The sequence below is a fragment of the Drosophila suzukii genome, chromosome 3, assembly GCF_043229965.1.
Source record: "Drosophila suzukii chromosome 3, CBGP_Dsuzu_IsoJpt1.0, whole genome shotgun sequence".
Classification (NCBI taxonomy): domain Eukaryota; kingdom Metazoa; phylum Arthropoda; class Insecta; order Diptera; family Drosophilidae; genus Drosophila; species Drosophila suzukii.
Window position 1 is genome coordinate 9563252 of NC_092082.1, and position 27525 is coordinate 9590776.

At 38.3% G+C, this 27525-nt stretch overlaps 1 protein-coding gene across 9 annotated transcripts; it reads right to left on the bottom strand.

Annotated features, from left to right (window-relative positions):
* Window positions 1-702: 702 nt before the first annotated feature.
* Window positions 703-27525, bottom strand: Ae2 (Anion exchanger 2). 9 transcript variants are annotated; one of them, XM_065864130.2, is made up of 16 exons: window positions 26904-27525; window positions 17902-18178; window positions 9506-9653; window positions 9180-9444; window positions 8536-8665; window positions 8353-8379; window positions 8081-8242; window positions 7768-8010; window positions 6229-6369; window positions 5919-5936; window positions 5545-5751; window positions 4457-4654; window positions 2637-4390; window positions 2374-2568; window positions 2010-2238; window positions 703-1949 (listed from the first exon to the last, which is right to left on the bottom strand). In XM_065864130.2, the coding sequence occupies exons 2-16, from the start codon at window positions 17977-17979 to the stop codon at window positions 1875-1877; spliced, it is 3870 nt and encodes a 1289-aa protein (XP_065720202.2). In that variant the 5' UTR covers window positions 17980-18178; window positions 26904-27525; the 3' UTR covers window positions 703-1874. The 9 variants fall into 9 exon arrangements, with proteins under 9 accessions (XP_065720202.2, XP_065720203.2, XP_016934422.3 ...); XM_065864131.2 differs by lacking the exon at window positions 26904-27525 and adding an exon at window positions 19655-19866; XM_017078933.4 differs by lacking the exon at window positions 5919-5936.

Consider the following 27525-nt stretch of genomic DNA (forward strand, 5'->3'; position numbering starts at 1 on the left):
AGATTTGTTCAACTTGTTGGCTAAAAGTTTGACTCGGCTAATTTGTATGCTTAATTGCCAAGCGCCATTTACACTAAGCTACGGAAAAACGCTTTGAAGTCGCTAATTCGATTGGAATGGTTTAAAAGGGTTTAGTTTGCCATATAATTGGATAGCATTTGTAATTCGGCCAGCTTAAAATTATACGTTAATTGCCCCTAAAAAAGCTATTGAAAGCAAGGCTAAGAAAGTAAACTGAAACTAAATTTACCATTACCATTTTTAATAGCATCCGCTCACTTAAACTACAACTTGACCTATATTTCTAATATGTTGAAGTTTAATTTTATAGAAATAAATAGGTAAATAGGTTTTGATGTTAAAAAACAGCACATGTTTTGGGTTCTGAAAAATAATTTTGAATAATACATCAAATATCTTTGAAAGGTTAGATAAAATATGATATTTAAAAAGAAATATAATATAATAAATTCTTCAAAGCAATATATTATTGTATTTTTACTAGTAGATACGAAATTTACCAACGTCCTTAAAAGCTGTTCCTCAAATAACTAGATTTAAATTTTGACAACGATTTAACAGATGATTACAACAGCCCAACCCTTTAAGATGCCCACTTTATACGAAAATTGACTTATTCACATGCTCTGTTGTGAAAATCTTACCCCTATGTAAATACCAGTCAGCATATAAAACAAATAATTCGATTTTTAAATTTTATTTGAATTGGAATAAACAATACTAGACAACAACTACTTAGAAGTAAGTACAAGTTCATACATACAAGTTACATAAAAATAGTTTGGGTTAGGCTCTCAGCTCCGAACGAATAATCTTTGAAACGTACTAAATAGTATATGCGGGTGTATATATATAACATAGTCATGTATAAGTACAATGTGTGTTTGTGTGGACTTATTTGTGTGTTGTTTCGTGTGTTTCAATAATCTGACTACAAATACAAAGAAGGCAAACTTACAGCGGCCACTTCAAGCACGGAGAATTCACTTTAAAAGACACCTCCGGCTGAAGTCCTTACAACGATTTTGTTATAAACAATTGTTCGTTTGTTCGATCTAAGAGGGGGGTTTTTTTTAGTTTTGTGTGTGTTTGACACTAATTATCACTACGCCAGTTGAAGGTAAATAGTTAGTTAGGGTTTCTCTTAGTTTTCCACGCGGGGATTGCTTCGATTTGATAGGTCTAAGCCAAGTTTATAATAGTTTTTTTTGTGTATATGCAAATGCAATTATTGCTAATAATACATGCGAATTTCCAACTGAATAAATAATTTGTTCCTTTCGTTGGTTTTCTTTGTGTGTGTGTGTGTGTGTGATGCAAATTTGTGACTGTCCTTTCCGTTGGAAGGATATTTGTCTAGTCCTGACAAGTCAGAGGTAACAACGATATCAAATTTGATAAACCATCAACTCTTTTTGTTGGCCTCAAAAATATGCTTTTGTTCTCTGCCCTGCTCCCCAATAATCCTGGCTAATAATCTAATTTGTCTCATGATTTCAGTTGCAATTTAGGTACACGATTCCGCCTTCTTCTGCAGCTTTTGCAGCAACCGCTTTCAATCACAAAGTGCAGACCCCGCATATGTGTATGTATATATTATACAAATATGCATTTCGGGTAGTTCAGGTGTGTGTTTCTGTGTGGCTAGTCTCTAAATACTAATTGCAGGTAGTTCGTTAACGCTTTCACACCAGAATTTCGCAACAAATATATCGTATTTGTATTTGTATTGTTTTAGTTTTGTTTTTCTTTGCCTTTTGCTATTGTGATATTGTTTTTAGGGGCCAGCGTAAAACGTGGCTTGGCTTTAATACTTTCAATCTAACACTAATTAAGTTCCAAACAGACCAATCCTAGGCTGGTATGTTCGTTTGTTCATAGAAATCGGGCTCATCGTCATCGTTCTTCTTCATCTCGCTGCCATCCAGCTGGAAGAACATGAAATTCATTATTATAATTGATTTACAATTTTATATAATATAATTTACCGCTTGCATTTCCTCGGGCTTATAGAGCGCCGTCAAGTTCTGCCGTATGGGCACCATCATGATCAGGAAGAAGGGGAAGGCCAACGAGAACTGGGATGACTTTACGGTCCATAGGAGAACGAGGCACAACACCTGGATGGTGGTAAACAGATGCAGCTTCCAAGGACGCACACGCTTCACATAAGGCGTGGGAGGATAATGCTTCACCGGCATGAAATACAGTCTTATTCTGTAATTAAAGAAATTAAGAAATATTTTTAAAGATTATTTAAACTATAATGTACAAAAAAAGATAGTATACATTCTGTTTTGCATCAAAATGATCCTCATATCTTATAGATGTATTCTCTGTTTAAACACTTACCGCTCGAACAACTGCACTCCACTCATGGAGGCCACTCCCATGTACAGGAAGACTCCGAAGAGCACTGCCATGGGAATCAATCGCAGGAGCGGAGACATTAGTACTGATAGACCAATCATCAGGCACACAAAGAATCCTGACAGGCGCTGCTCCTTCACATCAACGATCCTGGGCGACTCACCAGGGGCATGGGTTCTATTAAAAAATATTTATAAAATTTATTAATTCACTTATTTAAGATATAAACTATATTTTGAACCCACCGTGACATAATGGTGACAGAGGACACATGGGTCACCGATCTCACAGTGGCGGCACAATGCCAGGGCATGCCAAACAGACCACAGGCACAGTTCAAAAGACACAACAGCACAATGTCCCAGTGCAGGCCGGAACCCTTCTTCAGACCACGATCTGGTTTATCCACAATCAGCTCAGAGATCTGTGACTCCATGAAGATCAGAATGTAGACGAGCAGGGCGGGCACCACACAGGCGAATGGAATCCAGGTGGAGGAGGTATCAAAACCAATATACCATCCACGTTTGGATGGATCGCTGGGCGACAGACCCTCCGGAACCACCAGCTTCTCTGTATAAACAGCCGGCACCAGATAGTCCACCAGCACAAAGATGGCAATGGAGATGGGTACACCAAAATCTCCTAGGGCACGACGAGCATTGCGACCCAAAAAGTGGGAATTACGGAAGAGCTTCAGGTAGTAGGCAACCACAAAGGTGGCCAGGGTGAGGATGGTGCAGAATAGAGCGGTGTTGGGTTGGTTCTTGGGCAATGGTGGCAGACCCGTCGGCATGGCCGTTGTCGAGATGTTCAGGAATCCTTGGGTAATATTTGCAGCTACACCTGCGGTCGTATTCAAAATACTTTCATTGGTGGCATGGTCATGGGCAACCAACGTCGGCGGCGGGAGATTATAGTCAGCCAGCAGAGGATTTTCCTTGTAGATGGAAATGAGTTTCATAAACGTTTCCACAATATAGATGAGCGTGATCAGGGCTGAGAAGATCTCCTGGGTGAATCTCGTGAGCAGGCGCACATACACACTGCCCTCGAAAGCGGAAACCGTCAGGGATATTATAATCAACCACACCCCGACGTAAACTCTTAAGGACAAGAAATCAAAATCATGCTTTGTACAAAACACCATGAGAGCTTCGTCAAAGAGAAGAAGTGGTCCTGTGGTTCCGATGATCACCAGTGGTTGGCAGGACAGACAGTGGAAGACAATGCCCACCAGGGAGCATGAGATCAGCGTCTCCGAGATGCCAATCCAGCTGTCTGTTTTGGCGGAAACGAGACCTCCAAAGGTGATGGCCGTCGAAAGGCAGGCGAAGTACATAAAGATGGTGGCAGCCAGGGTTTCCGTGTTTAGACCATCCAAAATATCGCTCTTGTACATGGGCATTCGACGCTTCAGATCGTTCCTCAGGCCACCCCATAGACGACCGGTCTTCTCCAGCGGACTTGGCTTCTTCTTCTTCCGTCCATCTTCATCGTCGGAACCGCCATCGCCTCCCCCATCGCCTCCACCAATTGTAAATCCAATGGCTCCCAGTGTTTGCTTCTCCAGCAAGGCCTTCTCCTCATCCTTGCCGATCTTTATCATCTCACTGTCTCGCTTCACCTGCAGCGCCTTGATCTTCCGCGTCCGGATCCAATCCTTTTTGGCCTTCAACTCCTCGAAGGGCAAAAGGTCATGGCGATCCCAATTACCGGGTGGCAGGACAATAGAATCATCCAGGAACTCATTAATGGCCGACAGCAGATCCTTGCGATCGTCAGCCTTGTAGGCAATGGAGTGGAAGTGCTCGTTGGCCATCAGCGTGGAGATGGAACGACCCACTTCATGGTAGTCCAAGTCGAAGTTACGGGGTCCCAAAAGAACAAACATGAATCTCACTGGGACAGGAACCTCTGTCAAGGTGGGCATAAGGACACCCTCCGACAGACGGACAAAGGCAATGGTGGGCTGCTCCAGGAACTCCACGGCACCAACCTTTTTGTTAAAAAGAGGGTTATCATTAATATCTAAGGTATTATTGTTATAAAGAAAACAACCTACCAGCACAGTGGTGGCCTCGGCACCCGCGGGAATCCTCTTGAGGATCGTGTCATTCTGCAGCTTCTTGAGATCCTCCTGCGACGAGGAGTACATGTCGTCCTTCATGTCGATCTTCAGCTCATTGCTGCGCTTGCTGCCTCCAATCTCGTTGGCCGGCATGATCTTGATCTTCTTGTCATCCGTGCCGCCAGACAAGTTCTGTGGAACATTCCATTAAAATGTAAATAAATAAAACCAAAGGTGTATGTAATCTACTGGGGAACTTCAAGCAAGCTCTACATGCAAAGCTGGTGCCGAAACACTGAACACAAAATATGCATATAGTAAAGTCGTGCCACAGAACAAAATCGGAATATATATAGGATATATACAATAGTAGAACATAGTGCGGTCTAGGGCAGCAGTAGATTTTAGAGTTGCGAGTGGAAGGGATCTAAGGTACTTGAACAACACAATCACAATCACAATTGAGAACTTGCCAATCGTGGAGGTGGAGAGCACACATAAAAACAGTGGTTCTAGGGGGGAAGGAGTAGGGCTACGGAACTTGGCTAAAACGTGGTGGGGCTAAAAAGAAACATCGCGAGTTCTATAAGCGCATTTCGGCTGCTTCTGACTCCTTTTAAACCAGGGAATGAAACGTTAGATTAATATTATTGGTTACCACAGAAAACATTTTAAGGTAACTTCTTAACGTTAGCATTATTAAACAACATTTCTCTTCTTTTCCAATATTTTTAAGACTCCAGTAAAAATAATATTACTAATTAGTAAAAAGAAAAATATCCTTGATTTTTTTCAGGGCTGAATATCCCATAAGGATCTATACATAATATTTTAGTTACAATTTTCAATTCTGAAACCTATCTTTTAGGGGATTTTAATAAAATAATTTTCTTTCTTGTGTTATCTTAGACAAAATGAACGGTTTTGTTAGTTTTTGAGACATTCAAACTATTTTTTTGTGAATGGGATCTATTCCCTTTTACTCACAACCACAGGATGGACCATCCCTACTAATTCGTTTCATTCCCTGACTCTAGGATTACGAGAGGAGGCGTGTTTTTTGGGGGGTTCTAGTTCATTACACCCAGGTAGGACATCGTGGAGTGGCGCCGGTGATCAATCGCTGCCGCCGCCGCGGTGGCAGTGGCCACATTGAGCATCGCCGCCGTCGGCGGAGCACTGGAGGTGACGCAGATGCTCCTCCTGGCCTTGGCCAAGTTGCGAGGTTGCTGCTGCGCCTGCTGCTGCTGGAACTGCTGGTGGGATGACTCCGCACCCATCCAAAGAAACTTTTGTTTTTGGAGTGCAAGAAGATTTGGAGTGTGTGTGTTTTTTTTGTGGCGAAAAAAAATCAGTAAAACGTACACAAAAAGAAAGATATTCAAGAGATACACAAAGCAGCGTTTTATCAGATATCTGTACGATCATGTCTATATACAATTTGGCTGTTCTTTACCGATTTGGGTATAAGTTGCTGTTGTTGTTGATGATGTTGTAGTTGTTATTATTATTATTGTTGATGTTGGTGTACGAGTTGTGAGTCATGAGATGTCAGAAATAGACAAGAGAATAATGACCACGATCATGGGAATTAACAAACTTTTGTCACAATTTTCACTGAAAGCCAATTATTTATAGCGGACAGGCACGATGACAATAGATAAATGGTTGGATGATAATGCGATATTAGAATGACAAGAAGAAGGCACAGAAGTGTTAACGAAACCATTTGAATGGGCTGAATGAATAGTGGATTGTTATCTCACCTGCAGGCTGGTGTAGCTGTTGTACTTCCGCTTGGTGAAGGGCAGCACACCTTGGTGCTCGTTGACATGGCGATGACGCAGGAGCAGCGATCGCATCACCGAGGGCTTGTCATTGATGTCGATCAGGTCCTCGATCACCATCTAATGGGGAGAGAAAAATATTTCATTTTAGTTTGATTTGATAACAAAAGTAATGTTAGTTTTGAGTACAGATTGGTTCTGTATATATCTTTTAAGTCAATATATAATTTGATTTTATTATAGCTCTTAAATTTCTTGTTTCATGTTATATATGTTCATATTGGGGTCATCAGAATGGGTTGCAATCTGCTCAAAAAAGTCGATCTTTTTACAGTACACTTGACTTCCTTTTTTCCGTCTAAAATATAACTGTTTTGGCTGGTAAAATGCCAATAATGGTCAGAATGAGGAATGCCATACCTCGTTGAACTCGTAGTTTAATTTTCAATCCATTGGCATTCAAAACTAAAAAAGTTAAATTTTTGACTTTTTTTGCAAAAATAGATGATGCAAACCCTTAAAAAATGCAAAAATTGGTCAAAAAATAAAGTTTTCTCAAATTGATATAGATCGTTAGCCTAGGTTGCAAGCTGCTCAAAACAGTTGTTCTTTTATCAATACGTCTTAATTTGTATAAACTACACTTGAAAAACCGCCTAATATAACAGTGTTTTTGACTAAAATTTGAATCCTCTTTTTTTGCCCTAAAAACATCAGTGTTTTGGCTGCCATATTGCAAATAATGGTCAGAATGAGGAGTGTCATACCTCGTTGAACTCGTAGTTTAATTTCCAATTCATTGGCATTCATATCTGAAAATTTTTTATTTTTGCCATTTTTCGCAAAAATAGATGATGTAACCTTTTAAAAATGAAAAATTTGGTCAAAAAATAAATTTCCCTTAAAATGATTGGGATCGATAGCAGAGGTTGACACCTGCGCAAAACAGTCGGTCTTTTAGCTGTACTCCTTGATTTGGCTAAACTACAATTGAAAAACCGCCGAAAGTAAGAGTGTTTTTGACTAAAATTTGAATCCTCCTTTGGCGTCCTCAAAAGATCAGTGTTTTGGCTGGCATATTGCAAAAAAAGGTCACAATAAGGAGTGTCATACCTCGTTAAACTCGTAGCTTAATTTCCAATATTTTGGCATTAAAACCTACAAATGTGTTATTTTTTCAATTTTTCGCAAAAAATGAACCTCTTAAAAAAATGCGAAAGTTGGTCAAAAAATAAACTTTCCCTAAAATAATTTGGATATTTTGCATGGGTTCCAACTTGCTCAAAACAGTCGGTCTTTTGGATGTGCGCCTTGATTTGGCGAAACTACGATTGTAAAACCACTAGAAATATGAGTATTTTTTACCAAAGTCGGAATCCCTTCTTTCGGCCTAAATATCTCAAAAAACATAATTTAAAAAACCATATGTTTTTAGTGAAAATATGATTCCTACCTTAATCAAAATCAATATTGTTATCGTTAATCCTTTTCCTTAATCTATTCTAAAGGATAACTCACCTGCTCTACCACGCGATAGGCCACGGCGGGCAGGTCCTTTTCGTTCAGGTCGAGCAGGACAACGCCCGTTTCCAGGCAGCGACGCAAATTGAGCAGCGAGTGGAAGGAGAGGGAGGCAACATGGGGCTTGCCCCAGCGATCGGAGCCCTCCTCCACGTCCTCCTCATACTTGATCCAGCGGGCCGTCTCCTTCCATTCGCGATCCTCGCCCACTCCCGTGAGCTCGTCCAATTGCACAAAGATCTGTTCACAAAAAAGATATTCAAGTCAATATAAATAGGGGTAATATTATTAAGATAGATATAATACAGACCTCATGAGGACTATGGTCCACCTCGGGCTTCTTGTTGGTGAAGGGGGAAATCGTAATCTGGGGCAATTCGCGCAACTTGATGGATGAGTGATGGATCTTGTGGCGGCGCAGGGCACGCGGGTCGTCCGAACGATGTGATCTCAGCTCGTTGAGATCAGCCTCCTATAACGGGGGGTTAAAAGCAATAGATTAGTTCTAGAACAGTGAGTTTCAAATCAGGAGCTAATTTTTTTTTTGGGGCTAAGGGCACGGCCGAGGATAAGATGGTCAACCTGTTTAGCCGGCATTTGGCCATTTGTCTACAGGTGAGTCCGTATGTTTTGTGGGTTAGCAATGAGAGTTGGAGAGACACAATATAGCTGGTTTAGTTAGATGATCTGAACTAGTAGTTAGTTGGGGGGTGGGGGTTCTCGGTAGGGGGAATCGCTAACCACGTCCCAGTGTTCAGGCCCTACCTCCAATGCCGTGTCCTCAGGCTGGACAGAGATGCGACGCGCACCTGCATCACCGTTTTCCTCGAGCTTGATTTTGGGTTCCACGCTGTCCTGATGTGAGAATTTACGTTGTCTATAATACTGGTGGCGGCTGGAAGGAGGATTATATTTTATTAATATTTATTCATTTAAGAAACAATATTTTTCGGTGTATTTTATTTAATAATTTAATTTAAAAAATAAACGTAAGAACTTATTAAGTAATTTATATTTTCTGTATATTTAGATTCCTATTTACCTATTAAAGTGTTTGCTTACTTTAAAAACTACAAACATAAAAAAGTTAGCTGCAATTGAAGGTTAACAAAAATGTTACCGTCATTATAAATAGCTCTTTAAGATTTTTCATTACTATTTAAATGTTAAATATATTTTTTTTAAATTTATTTTGTAACTTATTTTTTTTTAAATAAATGTCAATTTCCTTATTATTTTAGATAAAACAAAATAAACTACATATAAGTTATATCATCTTGCAGCTGTGCGTCCACATAACATATATCACTTATAGGCAGTGTTATCTGTGTGACTCACAGAACCCTATTAAGATGTTTTATATTTTCGGTTATACAAAGGAATAGATCTTTACTAGGTAATATTCCTACCTTCTTCTGCGTTTACGTTCGTGCGATTGGTCCGTGGGCTGTTCATCATAGCTCAAACTGGGCGGGGTGACGACGATCTTCTTCTTGCCGCCGAACTGGACGTGCTTCTCGTCCACCGAGTTGTCCGAGTGGTCACCGTGTCCGGCTCTCTCCGACACTAACGGAAAGTCCTCGGGGATGTCATCGTAGTTTTGTGCATTGTTCAAGGGTTCCGTTTGGCTCTCGTACTCCGAATCCTCCTCGATGTTCAGATCGTTTGTGCGAACTGTTAATAAACCAAAATAACTCAACATTATATTCCCCAATATTATAATCCCAAAACTTACTGCTATTCTTTTTGCGGGATCCAATGGGCAGCTGGGAGTTGTCCTGGAAGGTGTTCACATCGAACTTGTCTTTGCGCGTACTGGTGCCGGCAAAGACCTTGTCCATTTCCGAGTCCAGCAGCACCTCATCGGGATCCTCATTGCCGGACTGCAAAAACAAAAGAAGAAAACAATATAAATATAACTACAAATTGTCGTTACTCAATTGTTTTCATGCGTTTGGTCACGTTGGGCATGAGTCAAGTCGGCGCAAATACTTTTCAATTAAGAATCTATAGGAAAAACAAAGTCAGACAAGTCATGTGACTCGCAGCATTATTGCTTCGCGTCACGAGTCTTTCGAGATCTTGACAATCTGGTGGAAAGCACTTTGGGGGACGCAAAGAATTGGGTAGCAAACGTCTCAGAGGCGTACATTAATCATTCTCCACCATCACCAGTGCTAACGTACGCATTTAGAGCCCTAAAAAACTAAACATTCCACCATAATATCCCAGCCACTTGATGATGAGAATCAAACTGGATTCTCTGGGCGTCGCTCTTAATTGGTTTTAATCGATCCCAATTGGTTTTCATAGTGACGAAGGCATTGATTGCGCACTTCTCTCAAGAATTAACATCAATATCAACATCATCATCTGGTAGAAGAAAAATATGTGCACATATATATTTCTTTGCCTCAGGCGAGAAAGGAGTAAACCCAATTATTCCCAATTGTTGTGTGGCTATCAGATTACAAATATAGGAAAAATCTCAAGTTGTTTATTGAAAATCACTGAAAAGGTTGCAGGGAATTCAATTTTGCCTCTTGTGTTCAAATAAATTGTTTTCTGGGGAAGTCTATTTTGGAAAATACTGTTTTACACATTTAAAATCATTTCCGGAACAATAAAACATCTTTTTTATTTCTGAATCTAATTAAAGCATTTTCCACTCGCAGTAAACAATATCTAATAAGGAATTTAACAATATATTTCCACGTTTAAAATACTATTTAGAACAATAAAACATATGATTTTTATTTCCGGATCTCAAGAATAAAATCAAGTAAAACCATTTTCCACTAGCAAAAGACTACCATTATATCTTAAGGAATTTAATATCTTCTGGTTATAATACTACAAGCCACAAATTATCTACTATGAATATTCATATTCTCTTTCATGTGCTATAATAAAAACCTCAAATATTTTCACACACTCATACTCAGTCAACATATTTTGCCAGGTATTTTCAGCTTTAATGACACGTCTTCGAGGGCCTTCGAAGTTCCGGTCGAGTGTTTTGCCAGTTTTGTTTACTACGTCAACATGAAAATTATCGTATGCTTAGATGTGGTAGGTACATAAATGCAAATGGAATTAACTAAATGCGATTTGGCCCCTCGGGCAGCCGAAGGACTTTTCGATTCCCGGTCAGGTCTGCAACTGTTGAATATTTTATGCCAACTTTAATATACCGGACTAGCGTATCCTTGACAATTACATTCACTTCCTGATAAGCCGGTGGCAGATAAGGGCGGAAACAAAGGCAAACAGAGTTTCAGTTTGAGTTTATAAATAGAAAAAATTTAATAACGCTGAGAGCCTGCACGTGGGAACGTCAATGTGTCCACCGACCGGCAGCTATGAAAAAAAAATATGAAGGAAGACCAACGACCATGTATCTGTGTGACCCCAGTGGGTGGGTGTTTTGTGGGTGTTTTATGGGCGCTTTTATGGGCGTTTTGTGGGTGGCGCTTTGCATTTGATAAGCTCGAGCGTAGCGCGCCGTGTTACGTTAATTAATCGATAAACACTAAGTTGTCCCATAATGACTTTGATACTAATGCCGCCTTTTTGTGTTCATTATGAAGTTGTTGGCGTTGCTGATTTACAGATACGAAAAGGCAGCAGGCAGTAAAAGTATTTTGTCATTCATCCATTAGCTTGATGCCCGTCATAATGTGGCTACAAGCCAGCTACATAAGCTCTCGGAACCACTTTCAAAGCCACCCAAAAACCTCCCAAAAACCACCCAAAATCCCCCCAAAAACCACCCACTCTTCAGGTATCCAACGTTCTAACAGAGAGTCGCACTTTATGCAGCATGTCACCGGCGCTTATCACAAATAATCGATGGTATGCTTAGGCCCCAAACCCCCTCCCCCTAAACCTGCCACGCCCACTTCCCCGCCCACCTGCCGTCTGAGCTGTCAATTTTCGTTGTTGTTTGTTTAGCGTTCGCAACGGAGCCAAATGAATATGCACGGGTCATACTCCTAACCTATCCTATCCTATCCCAAATGCACAAACAGTAGCCAGCCAAAGAAGTAGAAGCCCCATGAGATCATCCAAAACGAGAATTTCGGGGAGAATTAGCTCTATTTTTAGGCAAAGTACAAGTGGGAATATATAGGTATACTAACTCTGAATAAATGTAATTTATGGATTGTTTCGTAATATTTATGACTAAATAACTGCATTTAATTCTATCCAAAAATAGATTTTAAAAAATAATTTTTAAGTCTTTAGAACACTTATTTGCGGATTTCTAACACATCTACTAAATTCCTACCTATCCTATCTTAAATTAATATTTTATTGTTTTGAAATTTTTTAGTAAACATTTTCAGGTGATGTAATCTTGTATTTCTATCAAATCTACTAAAATACTACCTATCCTATCATTTCCTATCCTAAATTAATATTTTATTATACAGAAATTTTTATCAACAATTTTCAGAGGATGTAATCTTAAACCGCTTGCCAAAAGTTCATTCCATTAGATTCTTCCTGTTCTAAGAATTCCTTCCGCCTTCTGACTTTTGCAACGTTTTATTTTATATTTGCATGGCATATTCTGACATATGTTTTTAATATACATATTTTGTACCCCCCTAAAACCTCCCAAGAACTCAGTGCACCTATTCGGTTGACAAGTGTTGTGTGCCGTTACAGTCACAGCCATGCCATAAGTTGGCCATAAAGCTGGGCATGCATGTACATAAACCGCTTAGGAACCCACTCTCCAAGTGGGGCCAACAACAATAAAATAAGTTGAGCCGAGTTCGCGGAGTGTTTCTGATGTGATTTGACATCTGCGAGGCGGCAAGCGAGCGGCGGCACGTGACTTACAAGTCATAAGCAAGTTAGACGCTCGTGGCCTAAACAACTTTTTTCCCAACTTGCCAAATTGAATCGAATTGCGGCTAAAGCGAAACTTGTTAAGATTTTGCGAGTTGCCAACTGTTGTTGTCATCGCCGGCAAATAAGTTTCTACACTTGGCCCTGCACAGAAGATTACAAGTTAGTCTTGCGGGACGTATCGCGCATATAACTTTGTATTTATTGGAAAATTGTTTGAGTTGCCAAAAGGAAGTGGGAAGAAAAAAGGGGCTAAAAGTTAGGTGAAACCTAGATATTGGTTAAGTTTATATTACTCTGGAAAAATGGTAACACATTTTGTTGGTTGTTACATAAAAGTATTAATGTAGGATTGGCTACTAATTTTTTAGATATTAAATCATTTTAAATCTTAAATCTTAATATTTTAGTATTAATTACTTGTTCTAAAATTATAATAAAAATTCTCAAACTGTCCAACATTGTTTTATTTTCTTAGCTTTGTTGCCAGAATGTCAAATACATTTTTTTACTATATTTCAACATCTGGCTTTAACTAACAAGACCATAAAAAGTGGACATTGCTGGGCAGTAAACCTGCGCGAAAACATAAACCGTTTAACTTAACATTTAACTTCTGAGTTTGGGTGGGATGTATTTATGCATGTATACATAAAACTTTTTATTTGTTTGCAGCTGTCGAATTTTTTCCACGGCCTGTGCATAATTTAGTGGATTTTTGTTGTTTTGCTTTCGCTACGCAGTTAGATATTACTTTTTTTTTGTTGTTGTTTGTTTGCACAAATTAACGATGCTTCTATAACGCTTTTGTTTGTGTGTGCTGGTGTGTATCTGTGTTAATTTAATGTGAATTCCGCAGCGGAAATGCTCGCACAAGCACAAGAGTGACGGGGGAAAAGCGGAAAAGTGGGTACAGGACACAGGACACCGGTTCTGGGGTCAGGGGTCGCAGCGAGATGGACACGTGCGAAAGGTTAAACTGGTCATTGGGCGGAGGCAAAGGCAAAGGCAGAGGCACAAGCGTTAAAGCCTCGTAAACGCAATCTAGTGATGGGAAATCATGCTGACAATGCGGCTCACCCTCTGAAACGTCTATATTCACACACTATAGCCTCTCACTATCCTACTATAGAAAAGTGTTGCATACTTCAAGGTCAGTCGGTGGCATTGTGTGTATGGGTGGGGATGAGAGCGAGAGTGTGTGTGTGGGCCATGGCGTTTGGCAATAAATAGCTGATGCCTGCTCTATTTATTATCCTGCGACCGGAAGTAAGCACATTTTCCGGGAAATGTGGGGAATTTTGTAGAAATGGTTTTTCTTTTAAAGTAAAAATTGAATATTAGGAAATTGTAAAGATTTTTTCAGATATACCCATCTATAAAATGAAAACTTTAAGCCTAAGCAATTACTAACTAAATGGTACCGACTGAATATAAAAACCTAAGCCTGAACCTTTTTCCCAAATACCACATTTTATAACTGATAAATATTCACCAAGTATTCACATTACATAAGTCTTAAAAGGTTTTATTTTTGGTCTGCAAACAATCTATAACCGGATGGAAAACATTTAAAGCAAAAGTTTATAAAATTTATGTATTTAAAAGGTCTTCCCATAAACAAAAAACTATAAGGCTAAGCGGCTTATATAACTTTCAGCCAATGGAACTTGCACAAAACTTTAAATTAAACCCCACCCAACATTCCTGCCTTGAAGGAAAACTTAAGCAAAGTGAATGCCTCTGTTTTTCCACTTCAGGTGTGAGTGTAAATAATGCATGAACTGCTAAATAATTCACAACGTTTTTATAATGCAGACAAATTGGAAACACGAAACCGCAAAATCCCATTCAGGCACTCAATCATTCATCAATCCGGCAAACCGAAATGAAACTTGGTTATTATGGCTAATTTTATAAGATGCCACACACAAAAAGACACCTCGAAATATATATAAAATTACCTATAGATATATGTACAGATACATTTGTGACCGCAGACACACGTGTGTTGAGGGGGGTTGACTCCTGTCGCTTGAGGTAGCATTTCGGTAACATTTCTGCGTGTTTTTCACTGCCGCTGAGCCGTTTTATTGCCCCAAAAAGTATGCAACACCCAAAATGATTTTCCACCGGAAAATGTATATACATATATATATGGGGAAAAATTCCAGAGTTTGAGTGTCTATGGCACATAAAAGGCCAACTCACTTGTTGTGCCCAGCTGCCAACTTTTCGACTATAATTTTATAAAAAAAAGCAAAAGGGACAACATTTTCTATATGTAAGGAAAGGCTTTTCCCATTTTCTCCTCTCGATGGTGTGTGTGTGTTTGTGTGGATGGGCTCTTTTGAAACAATTTTCAAGGTTGTGTGCTCTTGAAAAGTTTTGTGTGTTAGGCAACTTTCCGTGCGTTTTTGATTAAACATTATAGATCAAACAAGTTTAACTAGGTTTTGCGCTTTACCTTGAGGGCTCCCAGTTTTCGATATGCAAAAAATACAACTTTTAATCACGTTTGCAAGTTTGGTAATAGTTGTTATTTGCCAAGAACAAAAAACCTTTGGCCTGTTGCACTTTGACCCGCGTATTATGGTAATTTTTTTTGTTTGGATCGATGGGAAAAACGAGCCGAGTTCCGTTGACTGGGAAGGCTGCCCAGCAAATGAGGGCTTGTGGCTGCTGCCTGCTGCTGCTGGCGTTACCTGAACTTTTGACCCATTGCGCAGGCGCAGGGTTAAAGCGCGCGTATAACGGTAGAACAGGCCGCTCAGCTGGCAGCGCTGCAGCGTTTCGGCCACGCTCAGCTGATTCTCAGGGCCACCAGGACGGGCGGGCTTTACTATAACAACACCCACCCAACCAACCGACCCACCCACTACCAGCCCCCAGGATACGCTCCTGCTGACGTAAATCGGAATGCAGTTTTGGCCAGAAAAGCTTTTCAGCTAGCCAAAAGCTTTGTGCGCTCAGCATTTTCTCTTTTTTTTTTCTTTCTTTTCTCCCACCTACTCTACCAGTGCATAATTAATGGCAAAGCTTTTTTACGCTCACAGGACCTCCCAATGATGGTCAAGGCCACTCAAGGCCAACACTTAGTGTTTTGTGTTTGGCCAACGATTATAGACAAGAGAAAGAGAGGTGTGTTTTGTGCAAAAGAAAAAAAAGAAAGCTTTTCTTTCGCCCTGCACAAAAATCTATTCACTTGATGGCACTTTGAACAGCAAGCCAGAACATTAAGACTCATTAGCTAGCCACCCATAAATACATACATGTGTGTATATATTTTGGGTAATTAGCGATAACAGCCAAGTTGTAATGGCTAATTGAGTTATGTGATCGTACAATGCAGCTCAAGATGATAGGATTCCCTCAGGGGAGCTGATTTATGTGGGGCCATTAACCATTAAATAGGCTGAATGGATGACACGATTGGTAATTGATTGATTAATGATATGTATACATAATTAGTATTAAACAACTGGGGTGTACTTGCTTAAAGAGTTGGGGGTAATATCCTTTGGTAAAATAAATGACTGCGGAAGATTAGACAATACTCGTAAAACCATAATTTTACTACACACAACAACATTTATTAGAGGAATTTATCAATAAAGATAGTTATGGTAATATAAAAGTAGTACCTTTAAAAATGGTAGTATATATATTTTATTATGGCTTGGGCTACTATTTAATATATAATTAATATAAAACAGAGTAACTATTTCATGAAAAACATTTTAGAGTTAATTTGTTTAGTTATTCATAGCAACATTAGTATTCAACTTTAACAGGCTCTTAAGAAAGTCTTGAGAGGAACATTTAATAGATTAAAATACCATACCCATACCAAATGTGGTATTTGTACAATATTTATTATGATAAAACAGTTTCAAAGCTTAAGGCCTTCTAGACCGTTCTATTTTTAGTTTTGCACCTAAATCATGGCATACTTTGTGGTGCAATTAAGTTAATTGAGGTTGCTGCTCCCACGGCTAATGCAACTAGATGCTTTCACCTGGTCAGGTGTCAATGAATTGATTGCGATTACAATTCCGCTGTACTATTACTTTTCATTGTCAATGCCAGAGTGAGTGCCACAGCCGCGGCCTTGACCACGAATATCGATTTCCCGTTCTGTGTGTTGTGTGTTCTGTTTGCCAAATGAGTGTGTAGTGAGTAGAGTGGGTATATTCATTTGAATGCTGAATGTCTAACTAGCTTCCTGTTACCGTTATTGCCAACTGTTGTCGGTTGCACAATTAAAATGCGTTTATTTCGACGCGTTTAGCGCTTTAGCCTTTAAGCTGACAACTTGTTGTCGCCCTCCAGCACCACCCGGCGTATACGTAATGTTGGCAAAAAAAAATGTCGAGCACAAAGGCAGCACTTTCGCATGAATGAATGCATGATTAGGCACTGTGTGATCTACTGAGTACATGAAACCCAAACTGAAATCGAAATTGAAACCCAAATCGATTTGCTGGAAACTGGTTTCTAAATTGTGTCACTTGGTAGCTGGCGGGCATATGCCGGTGTGCCCAAAACAACTGACACACTGCGGAAATGTGTAGAAAAGTCAACAACTGAGAAATAACACAAGCCACCACAACGAAAAAAAAAATCAATAACAATTACTTGACATTACCGTGCGGGCTTTGCAAATGAATTATTCACAAATTGGCAATAGCAAAAAAAAAATACATTTAAAAAGTGATTTATTTAATGGAAAACTACCAACAGCAGCACATTATATTCACTTTTTTGAAATATGTACGCATGCTTGCATTACTAACAAAAACAAAAAAAATAGTTTGGAGAGAAACCTTGACTGGGTAAAAGTCGTATCGGGATCATCATCAGCCAAAGTATGAGCTCATTCCCACATTTGCCTAATTAATTTCCCAGCCAAAGCCAATACATTAGGCGGGATTATTTATAGTTAATCTATCTACACACACAGGAAATGCAATCAAGAAATGATGGAAGTGCTTAAACGGTTTTACTATAACTTTTAGTTGTCTAAGAAAACGTTTTAAGAATATTTGTATTTAAATTCGTTTTATTAGTTTGGTTAGAGCTTCGATTGGAATGTTATAATAAATTTGAATAAATTTACTTCATAATATATTGCTTTGCCTCAAATAAATTTATAAATTTCAGAACTATTAAATTATGTTGCGTTGTAGTCTTCTTAAATCAGATGGGGTGTTCTTTTCTATGTGTTCTATATAATCCATAATAACCTTAATATTTTCTAATTTGACTTACCTTCTTTTTGGTATTGAAGCCCAGGAAGGATAGTTTGCGGACATTATTCTCCCTGCCGCTGGCCGAACTGAAGCTCATCTTGAGTGTTTCTTCAGCTCTCCTTTCTTGATTTTTGATTTATTTAGAGTCCAATCCGAAGATTTTGGGGGTATTTCAGGCTGCCTATTTGATGATCAGGCAGTGCAATGGCATCGGGGTGCTGGTGAGCTTGGTAATTTGCTGCGGCCACTGTGGATGCTCCAAGAATCTCAACATTCGGGGCAGCGAATTCAACGCCCTGTAATTGAAAAAAAAGAAACAAAAAATATTAAGAGATACAGAAAAAAGTAGTTGAACAAACAGAAGCGAGTGCTTGGAACGCAATTTCATTAATAAACAATTTCGACTTTTGCTTTTTTTGTCACTATGGCCTAAGGAGGCCAATTGAAGGCACAAAAATGTATATATATCTGTAAGTACCGAGCGCAATAAAAAGCATTCGACGCGACTCAATTAAAGTTAAATGGCAGCCACACGCATAGTTAGGGCGGCGGAGGGGCGGGGTCGATGAAGCACGCGACTTTCGTTGACGGCTCGTGATCAATTTGCGTTATTTGAACACTCAATTATTATTCGGGACTGAGTGGGAATGAGTGTGGCGCAATCATCGCCCCAAGGCGGTGTTCTTTGCCACTCAGATCGCTCACTTAACGATCTGCATCTCCTTTTCCAGTTAAGAAACCCTACACTACACAAAATTCTTATTCGGTTTTAAGATTTACATAAAATTTGCATTATTTTTTCGAAGCAAATGTTATCATTCAAGGCAAAGGAATCATCATTATACCAGAAATGTAATACAAAGTTTAATTATATGTTCATATTTTTGTAAAAATTAATTCTATCATATATCAAATTAAAAAAAATGGTATTTTAATTGATTTTTGTTTAATATATATTATCAATACTATAATATCACAATTCAATATTTTAAATTTTTTTGTTAGTACTTAAACTTTGCACTTCTAAAAGACTTAAATGTATCTATTGCAATCTCATCTATTTCATATCAATAATATAATTACTTAATCAATTCTTGGCTTATCAAAATTTAATTTAAAAATGACATCAACGTGAAAAATAAATTTAAAAGGGGATAATAATAGACTTTTCATTTTTTAATCGTCATGCCTTTTGTCATATTCCTAAATTAAGTACATATAAGCGCGATATGGTTAATAACCATCTTATCGAATTATACTTGAAATAAGTAGGTGAGCAAGTAAATACTACGAAAAATGTGGGACAGTTTATGGATGTTTTTTCTAGAGAACTGAGTGATCTAATTGGTGAACTGAAAATTTAATTAAAACATTGGTTATTAATTTCTCAGCACAACTACGCGACTTAAATTCTTTATGATTTAAGAGATTTATGTTATTAATCTAGATATTTTCTCACAACAATATAGTTTATATTGTTCAATAATTAATTATATTTTAAATTATTTTTCAATATAAAATATAAGAATTTATATTTTTTTATTAATATAACCCTATGACAGCTGCTTGAAACACAACCCAGAATTTATGTTAATAATGGGCACCGCCTGTTTGTGCTGATGGCAGCACCTGCGATTTGGGGCGTGGCAGGCGTTGAACCCGAACGGCAATCAACCGAAACAAACACAAGCGCATAGAGAATAGACAATGGACACCCCGAGTCCAGTGTTAAATGTTACGTGTCCGAAGGTCCTTAATAATTTAGTAAGCACCTTTATGGGTAAACTCCACCGGCAGACTGGCAGGACAATAACAGAATGGCCGAAAAAGTGAAACAAATTCAATTAGGCACCGCTGGCCAATTGGTTTGCACGACGACTGGGAACGCGTATTGGATGTACCGAAACCACTGGGGCGGATACGCGATATTCAGGACACCGACGTGGCTTTCTCCGTGGCGAACGAATGCCGTGTGAACCTGTTGCGGCTGCGAATGCGCTGATTTATGTGAGCTTCTTTCGGCCGCCAAGAACGCTTGAAAAGTGAGCCGCCGCCGCTGCCACCCGAAGTATCTACGAACTGCAAATATAAAACCCCGCCGCCGCCGCCTTTGTATGGGTGCGTATCTGTGTGTGAGGAGCAGCGCTTCGTTTCGTATCGTATATCGCGTAGACAATCCAACATGAGTCTCGTGCTTAGACCCAGCGCCTAAACTTAGCCCGTCCCATTAACTGTTTTTTTTTTCTTTCATTTTTTTGTTTTATTTGCGCTACCCACAAATTTTCACTTGGTTGATTATGTAAGAAAATGTGACTCGTCTTTGGGGAGGGGTTTTTTTTTGAGTTCCATGTGCCTTGGATATATCGTCTTGTTTGCCATATGTTCTTCGATAAAAATAAAAAAGAAAAACACACACAAACTGATGTGTCTCCTCTGTCTGACCATGGATTAAAGTTAAGTTGCTGAGCAAACAAAACTTTGGCTTTTGGCTTTTCGACAACCTTGATATTGCCTCGCGTCTGCATAAAAGTGGGTGGCATGTTACGGTAAACGCTATTAACTAATAAAAGGATTTCCAAGTTGATCAATGGCTGAACGAGGGCGGAAACGCTTCCAAGGTTGCCGAATAAATATTTGTACACCCAGTCCATCATTTTGCTGCTTCAGGGAATGCTTGGTAAATCCCTAAATTGCTTCGCCTATTATTGGTACTTATATATTTGTGTTTGTACAGGTTATAACTTAAGTAACTCAGTGGAAATTTGAACGTTGTTTTCCTTTGGTGATTAGTTTGTTTTAGTTTGAAAACGTTCACTTAAATAATAGTTTATTGGTTAGCAAGACAAAAATATATCTTAAATCTCAATGGACTCGCAAAAAAGTGAGAGGCAGAAAATACTAAAAAGAGCAACACTATAAAAACAATATACCAAAATAACAATATTACAAGACCTATAAAACTAAAAAAAATTGTATTTCATACAAAAATACAGTTCTCTGACAATCCCAATACAATATTCTTAATAATATTAACTTTTTAGTAATTTATCATAACAATACAAGTCAAAATATATCATAAGCTCCTCTCCAATAAAAGTTCCAGATCTAAAAACTCAGAAACCACAAAAGATAAAGAAGTATCTAGAGTTATTTTTGATCAGACCAACTCAACTGATTTCTCTGGAGTTTTTTCAGATACGATCGATCGGAGATCGCGTGACACTAACCGAATTCGATACGATAAAGTGCACGTCGCTGGGTGAAAACAAATAAATTTACACATTTTTTATTGCACACACAAGGGAAGGCAGACGAATGGCAGTCAGTCACTTGCATGTTATCAAAATTAGAGGCAACTTAAAACTTATAAATATATAAGACACTTAAAGGCAAACAAAACGGCGCGGTCGCAGGTTCCCATAAAACCCGAAGGTGTTACAATTTAAAATCCCAAAAAGTTCCAAACGGCGGGGGGGTGGTGAAAATTAACGTGGTGATCAATTTTATGGGTTCATTAGCGTGCGCTGGCGAAATGACGCCAAACGATCGATCGTACGACGGTCTGACTTAAATTTGATTTAAATTATTTGCTTATATATACGTATGAGCGGCATAAAAAAAAACGTTAGCGGGTATCAGAAAAGTACCGCCTACACCTTAGCTTTCTTATCGCACTGGGTTGGCCATTCATTTTGATTTCGATTCCGATTCAGATTTCGCTTCAATTTACTAAAACAATTGACAGACAGTAATGTATGGGATTTGCCATTCGGGCGGCTTCATAAATTATCAAATTGTCTATTATGTGTCGCGTTCCCAAAATTGATTTGATTTAACCCCAGAGAAATGTCAATTAGCCTGCCGCCTGATGATAGATGATAAATGACTAAGCCAATGGCTTTAAATGGCCAGGTTCCTTATGCAATCAGTCGAGAAGCTTCGGTTTTATCAGTCCAGTCTCGTGCCACGTCTCCTTATCGAACACTCTTTCTCCCCGGTCCAAATCTTTCCAGAACCAACCGGTTTATGTCAGCAGTCAGCTGCTCTTTCGCATCCTACCTCCGATGTATCCGCTGGATACGCTGCTTGATGCCACACATTTTACATTCACGTGCTGCCGAACAAGTTGCGAACCGGTTTTGTTTTTCGATCCACCAAATTGCAACAGTCAACACTGCAAAAGGCAGCTGCAACTGGAATTGCATTTTCAACTGCAACTGCAGCTGACATTGAACTTGAAAGCACTCAAGCGCCGCGAACTCTTTCCCATTTCGTAGCTCCGCCGCCGGAAAGGGGTTTTACCCTCTTCGTACCGCCACCTATTTCCACAATCCAGTAGCCGTTAACCACTCGAACGTATAAATGTCAGTTTTAAGACCACTTGAGATATACTATACATATATGTATACTGCCCCGATACCTGCGAAAATGTCGTTGACGACTCCCGGTAATTATTCAGAAGTGTGCCCATATACCATTTTCGAATATATGAGTGCATTAAAATATTTGATAATTGAAAACGCATTGTTTAAGTGCCCCCATAAATCATCGCGTACCATAAATATTTCGTTTCAAACGATCCCCAGACTGATTACCAAACCCTCAACGTGCGATTCATTACTATAAACTATACTTAAAGCACACAAATGGCTAGTTCAAGTGCACTTATTGGAATAGGTTAGTAATCATACAATTACACTTTACAATTGAATCGATAGGCGTGAATTACCATTCAGAGTTCTGTTTAAAGGTTTCATATTATCAAGTAGTGTCGGTTACGGTAGCTAAACGACCGAATAATTGCGGTTATCGCATATCTTTTTACAGTGGATTACTACACAAAGCATTTACATTGATATAACCATAAAAGTGATATATAAATGCAATTAGCATTAATTACTTGAATATAAAGCAACACAATACAATCACTAATGTAATGCAATAAAATATCAGTTAGCTGAAAAAACACTGCAATAAACTCTTTGTAAAAGGTTGTACTTGCTTTGATTTTTTCCAATCGATTTACCATTTAGTTACTAATTTCATATATTTTTTTAACATTTATATAACCCCTCCACATTGCCTTATACTTTCGTTAGGCCCCGTACTTCCACTTTCCACTTGAGTGACAATATTGTCCGGCCTTGAAGGATTTATGATCGACAGTGTTCGTTTGTTCAAAGGTTCAAAGCACTTGAAATCAATTGCATTCAAAACACGACATTTGAAACGGAATGAAAACATTTGGCAACGCTCCACCGCACACAGAAAACCTAAACATACAAAAAGGCTGAAATCCAATTCCAAACTGCAAATGTAAATAGAACCAAAACCTTAATTAGGGTATTGCAGTTCTACTAATGACAACCGATTTAGTAAATAAACGACCCAAAGAGTTATTGTATATGTTCCGTTGTATGTTTAGGTGTTATATAATATAACCATAGCCCCAAACAATTATTATCCCCGGAGATTGATTATATTTCATACACCGCGATAAGCACTATTCGTCAGCTGTTTTAAAAAATACGAGCTGTTTTTCCAAAAGTACGTAAACGGTTTTCTTCGGAAATTTCCACAGATGGCATCAGCGGTTCTTAACCGATACCTAGTCAGCAAAAGTTTATTTTCATTTGTTTTGGTAAATCACTCCCGAGAATGCCTACACATGTACAATATCAATATCAATAGCAGACATGGCCGTTGCAAAAGGGGTGTCACAATATTTGTCATATCCAGAACGTAACGATGCCCTTAAGCTGATAAACCCTTCCACCAGTTGTCGGTGATTTTGTTTTAATGACTCATAAACACTTTGAAGCGTGATGAAATGACTTATCTTAAGGGTGTCATACTGTATGAATAAGTTCCGAGTTTTAACTAAATAATATCTTTAAAAACAGTTTATTATATACGGTTTACCTCTTACTAAAATATTTAACAATTTTACTACTTAAATGGTATTACCATTCAAAACTTTTTTACTTATTAAAATTATTGTGAGTTGTACAAATATTTATTGAAATATTAAATGTCGTAATTTTAGACTCCTATGAGTGTATTGCTTGTAAATAATATCTTTCAATAATATTTATTTAATAAAAACCAACTGCAGTTATTGATTATTAAATTCTAAAGAATTTAAAAGGGCGGAAATGCTTATTATTATATTGAATTTCTTATATTTATGGGGGGATCACCTTACGCCCTTTGTCTACGCCAGTGTCTTAACCCCCTTACTTCCACCATATTAAATGTCTTAATTTAAGACTGCTATGAGTTTATTACTTGTATATGATATCTTTCAAAAATATTTATTTAATAAAAACCAACTCCAGATATTGATTATTAAATTCTAAAGAATTTGAAAGGGCGGAAATGCTTACTATTATTTTGAATTTCTTATATTTAAGGGGGGATCAACTTTCGCCCTTTGTCTACGCCAGTGTCTTAACCCCCCTTACTTCCACCATATATAACCTATTGTTATTAAATACTTCAATTTGCCGGCCACTGCAAATTCTGTGTATCGCTTTGAAGGAACAATAAACACTACTCTCGAAAAACGCAAAATTACAACAACGGATTCGCCACAAGTTGTATAAACAAAAGTGCAAAGCAACAATTACAGCAACGGCAGAGGCGGCAATAACAATAAAACCCAACTTTAAGCTTCATGATACATTTTGGTTAAATATCAGACAAGAACAATAACAGAAAACAGCAAGAATAGCAAAATAAGAACAAAAAAATAACCACCCGACTGGAGATAAACAAATTCTAGTTAACATTGTGTGTTTATCGTGTGCGGGTCGCGACTGCAGCATAGATGTTGCAGAAAGGGGGCAAACGGGGGAAAAGCCAAATTATTGAGCCATTACTCACCAGTTGAAACCCCATGGGCGGGGCAGAAGGGGGCTCGCTTGGAGTTAGAGGGTGCCAAGAACAAATATTTTCCACACAGCAAAAAATACCACTAAAATCGGGGATTTATTGCCTCCTTATCGGGGGTATATTAAGATGACTTTTAGAAATACTTAAATAACTTGTGCTAAACATGGTTAGACTCTTAACAAGCTGCATAAAAACATAAACACTTTTAAACATTTCTATACCTAAAAGTCCAGAGCCGCCAACAATTTTATAAAGATTTATAAACTCTCTAAAATATACCCCTAACAGAATTTCATTCAAAGTTTTTAGCTGATAAGTCACAAAGGTCGACTATTCTTGATAAGCGATTTTATTATAACCATTTTGAAAAAGTTGGAACCCATACTATATTGCATTTAACTATCGTACAACTATAGAACTTTTTTAGTTATGATCAGTTCTAGGGAAATACATTTGTTTTATGACTTGTTACATCATTTAGCTGTAGCGGAACTGACAATTTTTAGTTTAAATAAATTCTTTAAACTAACGATAGCTCGTTTTAAGTGGAACTTCTTGGACAGTAGCTATAAAAGTACTCCCTATAACTAAAAACCGTAAAAAAGAGATGTTTGTGACTTTTATTTTTAAAGGCCTACTGGAGTTTATACGTCAAAAATAGCACTATTGTTTACTCAGCAAGTTTGGAAAGCAAATAGTGCTATATTTACCCTCAACTACAAAGTGTATAGAGATCCGCCTTATTGTTTAAAAATATAAATACAGTTTTCAGTAGTTCACATAAAATAAAAACCACAAATAACTCTTGCTAACGATCCCCTGACTATAACACAAAGATGATTTAGAGTTCAAAAAATATTAAAAATATTTAAAAAACCACTTTTGACAACCCATATATCTTTTCTGCGAGTGCAGGCGAGAAAGTGCAACCAGCTTTTCACGTGCTGGGCAAAAAGCGAGCGAGGGGGTGCCCAGGGGCGTTCAAATGGGGTTGGGGGAGGGGTCCATTTGGGGGACTTCGAGCACACTCAGTGCTGATAGCAGAAATTCCCCCAAAGTAGAGTTTTTGGTGCTGTTGCTCCTGTTGTTTTTCTTGTTGTTTGCTGAAAATTTGCATAAAAAGCAGACAAACTTAGCATAAAGCGCCGCGGGGAATGGAAGACAAACAGGGGCTGGAGAAAGGGGAGAAAGGGGAAGAAAGGCAGATGGAGAAAGAGAGCACAGAACGTGGCACTACGTGCCCAGTACAACTGAAACTGTGTTGGCTTTGCTTGTCGAACAAATACAAAAACAATAATAACAAACAAAAAAAAAAAGGCAAAAAATCAAGAACACAAAAAATATAAACCTACACTGCCCCTGGCCAGAGGTCCAAAATAGAACCAGTTTCCACAGAGTTTCAAAGTCACATGCTGCAGTTGCTCACGGACCCGACTTGATTTATCTCTTTTGACTGCTTGATAATTTGTCCAACGGCAATTGAAAATCGGGGCCAAAAAGTTCTTAGCCAACAGCTGGCCAACAGCAGCAAATAGTATTTAACAAGATATAGTTCCGTAATTGTTTTGCCGCCGAGTAAATTTCGCATTTTCTTTGACACTTTTCCAACTGCGAAAAAGCCCAGTAAATGTTTATTTATGCACTTAGAAAAAAAAGGTATGATTTAATAAGATAGAAATGGGATAGAATATTTTACGTTTATAAGTATCCCAAAATTATATTAAGTTGTTAAAACAAATTCAAAACTTTCTTGGGTTTTTTATTTTAGATTTTTTAGATTTTATAAAAAATGTCATGATATTTTTATATATATATTTTTTAAATTTCTATTGGTAGAGATTAGAGATTGATTTACTAACACATTAACAAAATATTCATTAATAATTCAAAATTTAATCAAATTTATTAAATATTAATTCTGAATCTTTTTTAAGTAAGTATTGAAACTAAACTCTTTTTTTTTCAGTGTGGGGAAATGCGACTAAAAGTCAACAAATCCACAAGTTAAAGATCTTTTGCACGAAAATAGCCGCAGACAGAACAACAACAGGAATGGCAGACCAAAATGAATTTTATAATTGACACGTACTTGAAGTATTCTTTTACTTTTTTTTACTCGTTTTTTACCTTTTACTCGGCCACGGGCGCCAACAACAACAACAATAGCGACCACTGATGACGTCGCCGCTTTGCGAAATTTGAAAATTTTCCACTGTGCCTCAGACACAGCTCATTGATTAGCATAAAGGGTTTTTTACGATTTTGATCTGGCGGGGTCAGTTTCCTGTTTTTTTTTGTTATTTAATTTTTATGTTTCTTATTTGTAATTTTTTTGCGCGGGGTTAACAACAAACAAATCGAACGCAGAGAGAGCGAGAGAGAGATATTTTTGGGGGCGAAAGACACACACACACACGCACTGGCTGGAAAAAGAAAGAACACGAGAACGAACGCGTCGATAAAAACAACAGACGATAAAGGGAAAGGCACAAGGCACACACGAAAATTGGCAGGAAAGAGCAACAATAACAACGCGGCCGTTTCTTTGTTGTTTTAGTTGCGTGCGCGCGCGGTGGTGGAACCTTTGTTTTTTATACTTTTTACTTTTTATCTTGTATTTCCTCAACGTTTTACGACTTTCTGTGTTTTGTGGCAAACTTGAACTTGTCAAGCCCAATATTCCACCTTTATCCGCAGTTTTCGGTTTCGGTTTTTCTGTGCGAGCAGCAGCACGTTTCCGAGCGTAATG

What these genes read in the sequence shown, in the direction of transcription:
- Ae2 (XM_065864130.2), bottom strand. Translation starts at nt 17,979, where the DNA reads ATGAGCTTCAGTTCGGCCAGCGGCAGGGAGAATAATGTCCGCAAACTA. An exon ending in GCCAAATGCCGGCTAAACAG is followed by an intron (nt 8,243 to 8,352) that starts GTTGACCATCTT and finishes CCCCCGTTATAG; the next exon opens with GAGGCTGATCTCAACGAGCT. An exon ending in AGCCCGAGGAAATGCAAGCG is followed by an intron (nt 1,950 to 2,009) that starts GTAAATTATATT and finishes ATGTTCTTCCAG; the next exon opens with CTGGATGGCAGCGAGATGAA.